Consider the following 10,000-nt stretch of genomic DNA (forward strand, 5'->3'; position numbering starts at 1 on the left):
CCATTTTTAAGTTGCTCAGGTACAACCAATCACCTTTCAGATCTTATCCTTCACTGACCTGGTACTGACCTAAATCTAATGAGGAATAAAAAAATCGGTTGATGGATTTGAAGAGAGCAGTTTATTGCAGGTCCCCACAAAATTTGACTAACTAACAATTTTGCAAAGTTTGTTTGTTTATTATGATTTAAATGTCAGTGATAGCTCAGTGGTTAAGGTACTGGACTAGTAAACAGAAGGTTGCCGGTTCAAGCCCCACCACCACCAAGTTGCCACTGTTGGGTCCCTGAGCAAGGCCCTTAACCCTCAATTGCTCATCGTGTTCAGCTCATTGTGTAAGTCGCTTTGGATAAAATTATAAAAAGGAGGGCGACCATGAAAAGGCAAAGATACTTCAAAAACAACTGAAGTTGGAGATTAAGGAGGGGAAACAGAGAGTAGAACAACAGTTACAACAGGAAGGAGTGCGTCAGGTCTGGAATGGCATGAGAAAGATCACTGGTTTGAAACAGAAGGAAGGAGGGCTGCTTGATGGTGACCAGGACACAGCTGAGGACCTGAATTTGTTCTTCAACAGATTTGAACAATCTACCTCACAATGCCTTCTACCTGTTGCACACAATGCCACCTTGTCATCAGTAACCACACCCTTAACATTTAAACCATATCAAGTGAAAAGGGAACTGGATCGACTTAAGCAGGGAAAAGCAGCTGGACCTGACGGAATCTGCCCCAGGCTGTTGAGGATTTGTTCCAGTCAGCTTTGTGGCATTTTCACACACCTTTTCAACCTGAGCTTGCATCTACAGAGGATCCCCACTCTGTGGAAAACTTCCTGCTTGGTTCCCGTTCCCAAAAAGAGACACCCAACAAATCCCAACGACTACAGGCCTGTCGCCCTTACTTCACATGTTATGAAGTCGCTAGAGAGACTAGTCCTTGCTCACATCAGACCCAGAGTGAAGGAACACATGGATCCTCTACAGTTCGCCTACCAACAAAACATCGGCGTGGATGATGCTCTCATCTATACGTTACAGAGGGCTCATGCTCATCTGGACAGTGTGGACACTACTGTGAGGATTATGTTTTTCGATTTTTCATGTGCCTTCAATACTATACGTACAACCTGCACGGCTAGGTGAAAAGATGCTGAAGATGAATGTGGAACCAGCTCTAGTCTCCTGGGTTTTGGACTATCTATCTTCTAGACCACAGTTTGTGCAACTTAAAAACTGTGTCTCTGTAAAAACCTTAAGCAGTATGGGGGCCCCACAAGGAACAGTCCTGTCGCCTTTCCTGTTTATGCTGTATACATCGGACTTTCAATATAACTCAGACAACTGTTTTCTCCAGAAGTTTTCAGATGATTCAGCAGTCGTGGGTTGTATTAGAGCAGGATGTGAGCAGGAATACAGGGGCACGGTTAAGGACTTTGTGGACTGGTGTAGCAACAACCACCTACAACTAAACATCACAAAAACCAAAGAGATGGTGGTGGACTTTAGAAGGAGGAGGAGGGATCCTGAGCCAGTTACTATCCTAGGAACTGAGGTGGAACTTGTACCCAGCTACAGGTACCTTGGAGTTCAGCTGGACAACAAGCTGGACTGGTCTACACACATGGAGATGGTGTACAAAAAGGGGCAGAGCAGACTGTACTTCTTAAGAAGGCTGAAATCTTTTAACATCAGTAGGCCCCCTTTGTGCACCTTTTATCAGTCTGTGGTGGCCAGTGCTCTTTTCTTTGGAGTGGTTTGCTGGGGTGAGAGTGCTAGAACAATGGACACAAACCGAATAAACAACCAGATCAAAAAGGCCAGCTCCATAGTGGGGTCTGAACAGGACTCAGTTCAGCAGGTAGCAGAGTTAAGAATGCTCACAAAGCTTAACTCAATTATCAAAAACCATTCACACCCACTTCACTCCCTGGAGGTGTTTCGACAGAGCACCTTCAGTCACAGACTGATTCCTCCTAAATGCCCAAGAAGGACGGGCCCTGCTGAGTCTGGTTCCTCTCAAGGTTTCTTCCTGTAATTTTCAGGAAGTTTTTCCTTGCCACAGTCGCCCTCGGCTCGCTCAACAGGGGTTTTTGTATCTGTTGGTCATGGATTTTGTAAAGTTGCTTTGAGACAATGTCTATTGTAAAAAGCGCTATATAAATAACGTTGACTTAACTTGACTGACTTGACTAAATGCAGGACTGAACGCTACAGAAAATCCTCTTATAACTGCTATCAGACTGTTTAACAATTCACAATAAGCCAAATAAACCATTTATAAGAAATACCTACTTCTGTATGCTATGCATGCACCATTAAACCAATGGTTACATACCTCAATAAATACTAATTTTGTATGCTATGCATACACCATAAAAAAGTTTACATGTACAGTGTATCACAAAAGTGAGTACACCCCTCACATTTCTGCAGATATTTAAGTATATCTTTTCATGGGACAACACTGACAAAATGACACTTTGACACAATGAAAAGTAGTCTGTGTGCAGCTTATATAACAGTGTACATTTATTCTTCCCTCAAAATAACTCAATATACAGCCATTAATGTCTAAACCACCGGCAACAAAAGTGAGTACACCCCTAAGAGACTACACCCCTAAATGTCCAAATTGAGCACTGCTTGTCATTTTCCCTCCAAAATGTCATGTGACTCGTTAGTGTTACTAGGTCTCAGGTGTGCATAGGGAGCAGGTGTGTTCAATTTAGTAGTACAGCTCTCACACTCTCTCATACTGGTCACTGAAAGTTCCAACATGGCACCTCATGGCAAAGAACTCTCTGAGGATCTTAAAAGATGAATTGTTGCGCTACATGAAGATGGCCAAGGCTACAAGAAGATTGCCAACACCCTGAAACTGAGCTGCAGCACAGTGGCCAAGATCATCCAGCGTTTTAAAAGAGCAGGGTCCACTCAGAACAGACCTCGCGTTGGTCGTCCAAAGAAGCTGAGTGCACGTGCTCAGCGTCACATCCAACTGCTGTCTTTGAAAGATAGGCGCAGGAGTGCTGTCAGCATTGCTGCAGAGATTGAAAAGGTGGGGGGTCAGCCTGTCAGTGCTCAGACCATACGCCGCACACTACATCAGATTGGTCTGCATGGCTGTCACCCCAGAAGGAAGCCTCTTCTGAAGTCTCTACACAAGAAAGCCCGCAAACAGTTTGCTGAAGACATGTCAACAAAGGACATGGATTACTGGAACCATGTCCTATGGTCTGATGAGACTAATATTAATTTGTTTGGTTCAGATGGTCTCAAGCATGTGTGGCGGCAATCAGGTGAGGAGTACAAAGATAAGTGTGTCATGCCTACAGTCAAGCATGGTGGTGGGAATGCCATGGTCTGGGGCTGCATGAGTGCAGCAGGTGTTGGGGAGTTACATTTCATTGAGGGACACATGAACTCCAATATGTACTGTGAAATACTGAAGCAGAGCATGATTCCCTCCCTCCGGAAACTGGGTCGCAGGGCAGTGTTCCAGCATGATAATGACCCCAAACACACCTCTAAGACGACCACTGCTTTATTGAAGAGGCTGAGGGTAAAGGTGATGGACTGGCCAAGCATGTCTCCAGACCTAAACCCAATAGAACATCTTTGGGGCATCCTCAAGTGGAAGGTGGAGGAGCGCAAAGTCTCGAATATCCGCCAGCTCCGTGATGTCGTCATGGAGAAGTGGAAAAGCATTCCAGTGGCAACCTGTGAAGCTCTGGTAAACTCCATGCCCAGGAGAGTTAAGGCAGTTCTGGGAAATAATGGTGGCCACACAAAATATTGACACTTCAGGAACTTTCACTAAGGGGTGTACTCACTTTTGTTGCCGGTGGTTTAGACATTAATGGCTGTATATTGAGTTATTTTGAGGGAAGAATAAATTTACACTGTTATATAAGCTGCACACAGACTACTTTTCATTGTGTCAGTGTCATTTTGTCAGTGTTGTCCCATGAAAAGATATACTTAAATATCTGCAGAAATGTGAGGGGTGTACTCACTTTTGTGATACACTGTATATAGTACCATACTGTACATTTTTATCTTATTGCTTGTTTTACACTGTAAGTTAATGTTGTATGTATACAAGAGGTTGTTGTTGTCTGAGCTGCTATAACAAAGAAATTTCCTGCAAAGGATCAATACAGACTCTCTCTCTCTCTCTCTCTCTCTCTCTCTGTCTCTCTGTCTCTCTGTCTCTCTGTCTCTCTGTCTATCTATCTATCTATCTATCTATCTATCAGCGTCTGCTAAATGCCTAAAATGTAAATGTCATGTTTTATACTTTGGTTACATTCATGACAAAAACGGTAGTTACTCAGTACACAAGGTTCATCAGTTCACAAGGTTATATTACACACACTCATGGACAATTTAGTGTCTCCAATTCACCTCACATGCACGTCTTTGGACTGTGGGAGGAAACCCGGAGCACCTGGAGGAAACCCACGCAGACACGGAGAGAACATGAAAACTCCACACAGAAGGGGTTCAAACCCAGGACCTTCTTGCTGTGAGGCGACAGTGCCACCCACTTAGCCACCATGCCGCCCTACCTCCAAAGTAACAACTTTTAGGGAAGAAATAAATTATTTCTTGTTCTGTTAAATTTAGGTGCAGCATTGGACACTATAGATCATAACATTCCAGCAGGAATGTCAGTGTTAGGTTCCATGCGACAGCTGGTTAAGTTTGGACATGGCACTAAAGATGTACAGTGGGGCCAAAAAGTATTTAGTCAGCCACTGATTGTGCAGATTCTCCTACTTAGAAAGATGAGAGAGGTCTGTAATTTTCATCATAGCTACACTTCAACTATGAGAGACAAAATGAGAAAAAATAATCCAGGAAATCACATTGTAGGATTTTTAAAGAATTTATTTGTAAATTATGGTGGAAAATAAGTATTTGGTCAATAACAAAAGTTCAACTCAATACTTGTAACATAACCTTTGTTGGCAATGACAGAGGTGAAACGTTTCCTGTAAGTCTTCACCAGGTTTGCACACACTGTAGCTGCTATTTTGGCCCATTCCTCCATGCAGATCTCCTCTAGAGCAGTGATGTTTTGGGGCTGTCGCTGGCCAACACGGACTCCACAAATTTTCTATGGGGTTGAGGTCTGGAGACTGGCTAGGCCACTCCAGGACCTTGAAGTGCTTTTTACGGAGCCACTCCTTCGTGGCCCGAGCGGTGTGTTTGGGATCATCGTCATGCTGGAAGACCCAGCCACGTTCCATCTTCAATGCTCTCACTGATGGAAGGAGGTTTTGGATTAAAATCTCACGATACACGACCCAGTTCATTCTTCCCTTAACACGGATCAGTCGTCCTGTCCCCTTTGCAGAAAAACAGCCCCAAAGCATGATGTTTCCACCCCCATGCTTCACAGTAGGTATGGTGTTCTTGGGATGCAACTCAGCATTCTTCTTCCTCCAAACACGACGAGTTGAGTTTTTACCAGAAAGTTCCATTTTGGTTTCATCTGACCACATGATATTCTCCCAATCCTCTTCTGGATCATCCATATGCTCTCTGGCAAACTTCAGACGGGCCTGGACATGTACTGGCTTAAGCAGGGGGACACGCCTGGCACTGCAGGATTTGAGTCCCTCTCAGCGTAGTGTGTTACTGATGGTAGCCTTTGTTACTTTGGTCCCAGCTCTCTGCAGGTCATTCATCAGGTCCCTCCGTGTAGTTCTGGGATTTTTGCTCACCGTTCTCATGATCATTTTGACCCCACGGGATGAGATCTTGCGTGGTGCCCCAGATCGAAGGAGATTATCAATGGTCTTGTACGTCTTCCATTTTCTTACAATTGCTCCCACAGTTGATTTATTCACACCAACCTGCTTGCCTATTGTAGATTCACTCTTCCCAGCCTGGTGCAGGTCTACAATTTTCTTCCTGGTGTCCTTCGACAGCTCTTTGGTCTTGGCCATGGTTGAGTTTGGAGTCTGACTGTTTGAGGCTGTGGACAGGTGTCTTTTATACAGATAACGAGGTCAAACAGGTGCCATTAATACAGGTAACGAGTGGAGGACAGAAGAGCTTCTTAAAGAAGAAGTTACAGGTCTGTGAGAGCCAGAAATCTTGCTTGTTTGTTATTGACCAAATACTTATTTTCCACCATAATTTACAAATACATTCTTTAAAAATCCTACAATGTGATTTCCTGGATTTTTTTCTCATTTTGTCTCTCATAGTTGAAGTGTAGCTATGATGAAAATTACAGACCTCTCTCATCTTTCTAAGTAGGAGAACCTGCACAATCAGTGGCTGACTAAATACTTTTTGGCCCCACTGTAGCTAAGTAGCTCTGTAAGCAGCTTCTAAAAGTTCTGTTATCACCCATGTCCTTTGATGTGTGCGAGGTTTTTTTTTTTTACCTTTTTTAATTTTTTTTTATTTATGTATATATTGTAGCCTAGTGGTTAAGGTACTGGACTAGTAACCAGAAGGTTGCCGGTTCAAGCCCCACCACTGCCAGGTTGGCACTGTTGGGCCCTTGAGCAAGGCCCTTAACCCTCAATTGCTTAGACTATACTGTTACAGTACTGTAAGGGGTCCAAGGGGGCGTGGTCCGGGGGTACCTCCTGGAAATGAGTTTTTGCAACTTGGGATGTCTGGTATTACCACTAGGTAGAAACAACAATTTTACCTCTGCTTTAGTCAGGTCTTCCCTCTCATCAGTATCCAAAAAAGAATCGTGATCAAATATGTCACTGCTCTTTACGGTCTGAAGATCATCATTTACATTCTAATAGAAGAAAGATATTTAAACTGAACATCAAATTACAAAATATAAAACTTATTATGAACAAAATAGAAGATTGATTTTTTAAATTGGATTTTAATTATGCTAAGCTACAATATCAGGACTCGACACACACACACTTTCTGGTAATGACATTATCAGGACCTTGTAGACTTGAAGTAGAAAATCAGCCTTCACCCCAAAAAGTGTCTAAGAAAGTCATTTTCAGGACCTCCGTTTACTGACTGTTTAACTGGTTTAAAGTGTTTATTAAGGTGGAATTATTTACATTTTATGTGTTTACACTGTGTTTAAATAATGCATGTTTACCTTCACCACTCTGATTTCTCCTCTCTGCCCATCAGAACAGTCAGGTTCAGCAGGTGACTTGCTGGTTTTTGTCTTTTCCTAAAAAGTTAGAATGAAATAAGCTATTAAGACATTACAGTAGCATTAATAACACCAATCTATTGTCACAAAACACAATTTATAACCAAAATATGGTTAAATATTAATACAATTTATTTAATATACGCTAAGCTACAATATCAGGACTCGACACACACACACTTTCTGGTAATGACATTATCAGGACCTTGTACACTTGAAGTAGAAAATCAGCCTTCACCCCAAAAAGTGTCTAAGAAAGTCATTTTCAGGACCTCCGTTTACTGACTGTTTAACTGGTTTAAAGTGTTTATTAAGGTAAAATTATTAACATTTTGTGTGTTTACACTGTGTTTAAATAATGCATGTTTACCTTCACTGCTCTGATTTCTCCTCTCTGCCCATCAGAACAGTCAGGTTCAGCAGGTGACTTGCTGGTTTTTGTCTTTTCCTATAAAGTTAGAATGAAATAAGACATGAATACATTACAGTAGCATTAATAACACCAATCTATTGTCACAATACACAATTTATAACCAAAATATGGTTTAATTTTAATGCGTTCTATTTCATATACGCTAAGCTACAATATCAGGACTCCACACACACACACTTTCTGGTAATGACATTATCAGGACCTTGTAGACTTGAAGTAGAAAATCAGCCTTCACCCCAAAAAGTGTCTAAGAAAGTCATTTTCAGGACCTCCGTTTACTGACTGTTTAACTGGTTTAAAGTGTTTATTAAGGTGGAATTATTTACATTTTGTGTGTTTACACTGTGTTTAAATAATGCATGTTTACCTTCACCACTCTGATTTCTCCTCTCTGCCCATCAGAACAGTCAGGTTCAGCAGGTGACTTGCTGGTTTTTGTCTTTTCCTATAAAGTTAGAATGAAATAAGACATGAATACATTACAGTAGCATTAATAACACCAATCTATTGTCACAAAACACAATTTATAACCAAAATATGGTTAAATATTAATACAATTTATTTAATATACGCTAAGCTACAATATCAGGACTCGACACACACACACTTTCTGGTAATGACATTATCAGGACCTTGTAGACTTGAAGTAGAAAATCAGCCTTCACCCCAAAAAGTGTCTAAGAAAGTCATTTTCAGGACCTCCGTTTACTGACTGTTTAACTGGTTTAAAGTGTTTATTAAGGTAAAATTATTAACATTTTATGTGTTTACACTGTGTTTAAATAATGCATGTTTACCTTCACCGCTCTGATTTCTCCTCTCTGCCCATCAGAACAGTCAGGTTCAGCAGGTGACTTGCTGGTTTTTGTCTTTTCCTAAAAAGTTAGAATGAAATAAGCTATTAAGACATTACAGTAGCATTAATAACACCAATCTATTGTCATAAAACACAATTTATAACCAAAATATGGTTAAATATTAATACAATTTATTTAATATACGCTAAGCTACAATATCAGGACTCGACACACACACACTTTCTGGTAATGACATTATCAGGACCTTGTACACTTGAAGTAGAAAATCAGCCTTCACCCCAAAAAGTGTCTAAGAAAGTCATTTTCAGGACCTCCGTTTACTGACTGTTTAACTGGTTTAAAGTGTTTATTAAGGTAAAATTATTAACATTTTGTGTGTTTACACTGTGTTTAAATAATGCATGTTTACCTTCACTGCTCTGATTTCTCCTCTCTGCCCATCAGAACAGTCAGGTTCAGCAGGTGACTTGCTGGTTTTTGTCTTTTCCTATAAAGTTAGAATGAAATAAGACATGAATACATTACAGTAGCATTAATAACACCAATCTATTGTCACAATACACAATTTATAACCAAAATATGGTTTAATTTTAATGCGTTCTATTTCATATACGCTAAGCTACAATATCAGGACTCCACACACACACACTTTCTGGTAATGACATTATCAGGACCTTGTAGACTTGAAGTAGAAAATCAGCCTTCACCCCAAAAAGTGTCTAAGAAAGTCATTTTCAGGACCTCCGTTTACTGACTGTTTAAAAAAGACTATTTTGTTTTTCTGAGTATCTTCTTTGTCTTTCAAAGGACTCCTGTTGCGAAATAAGGTCCCCTCGATATTCGAGGACAAAGCTTCCTTTTTCAATAAGCACAAGGGCAAATACTCCCCTGCCTAGCATAAAAAACAAACATTATTTACTCTAAGAAAAAAACAGTTTAACTATCATTTAGTCGATTAAACAGTACTTAAAAGAAAGAGACTAAAATAATACTGCAAAACTACTGTAGAAAAATTAGACCTACCTTTATACTCGTTAATAAATCTCTCTTCAAACCATGGTTTATCTGTGCCTGAAAGAATGTGTTCAACAGCATCTTTTGTGGGGCTTCGCCTAGTTTTTCTTGACATCGTACATCCATACAGAATCCAACTTGAAGCTATGAATTAAAAGAAATGCATTAAAAATATAATTTATAACATACTCATTCATGACCAAATAAATCTAACCACTTAGTGTACTGTAAAATTATGAAATGAATATGCCTCCCTTTATCCTTATTGATGATGTGAGTACAGAAGTACACTCTGAACCCCAGTAAACATGCATTACATTTACTGAACAAACAGTGAACACAAATTACTGTATTACAGACCTGACAGGGCATAAAGATTAAGCATCAAATTTGCAAGGTTTAGGCCCTGTTCTTGCACATGCTTATAATATTTATTATAACCTGCCTTATTTCCTATTACCCTCAAATAGTGTTTCAATTTGAAATAAAAATAGATATCCTTAAATTAAAAAACTTTTACTGTGTGCTTTATTTAGGCCTTTAATCCACTACCCTCTCTGTACATGTTCCA

The 10,000-nt window shown here is 40.4% G+C and overlaps 1 protein-coding gene across 1 annotated transcript in view; it reads left to right on the top strand.

Annotated features, from left to right (window-relative positions):
- LOC134303073 (uncharacterized) overlaps nt 1-10,000 on the top strand; it is a 127,753-nt gene that overhangs the window by 13,995 nt on the left and 103,758 nt on the right. Inside the window, exon 4 of the mRNA XM_062988336.1 lies at nt 366-1,141. Within this exon, the coding sequence (XP_062844406.1) occupies nt 366-1,141 (776 nt within the window). The remainder of the gene's footprint in view (nt 1-365; nt 1,142-10,000) is intronic.

This window comes from Trichomycterus rosablanca, chromosome 2 (genome assembly GCF_030014385.1).
Source record: "Trichomycterus rosablanca isolate fTriRos1 chromosome 2, fTriRos1.hap1, whole genome shotgun sequence".
NCBI classification, from domain to species: domain Eukaryota; kingdom Metazoa; phylum Chordata; class Actinopteri; order Siluriformes; family Trichomycteridae; genus Trichomycterus; species Trichomycterus rosablanca.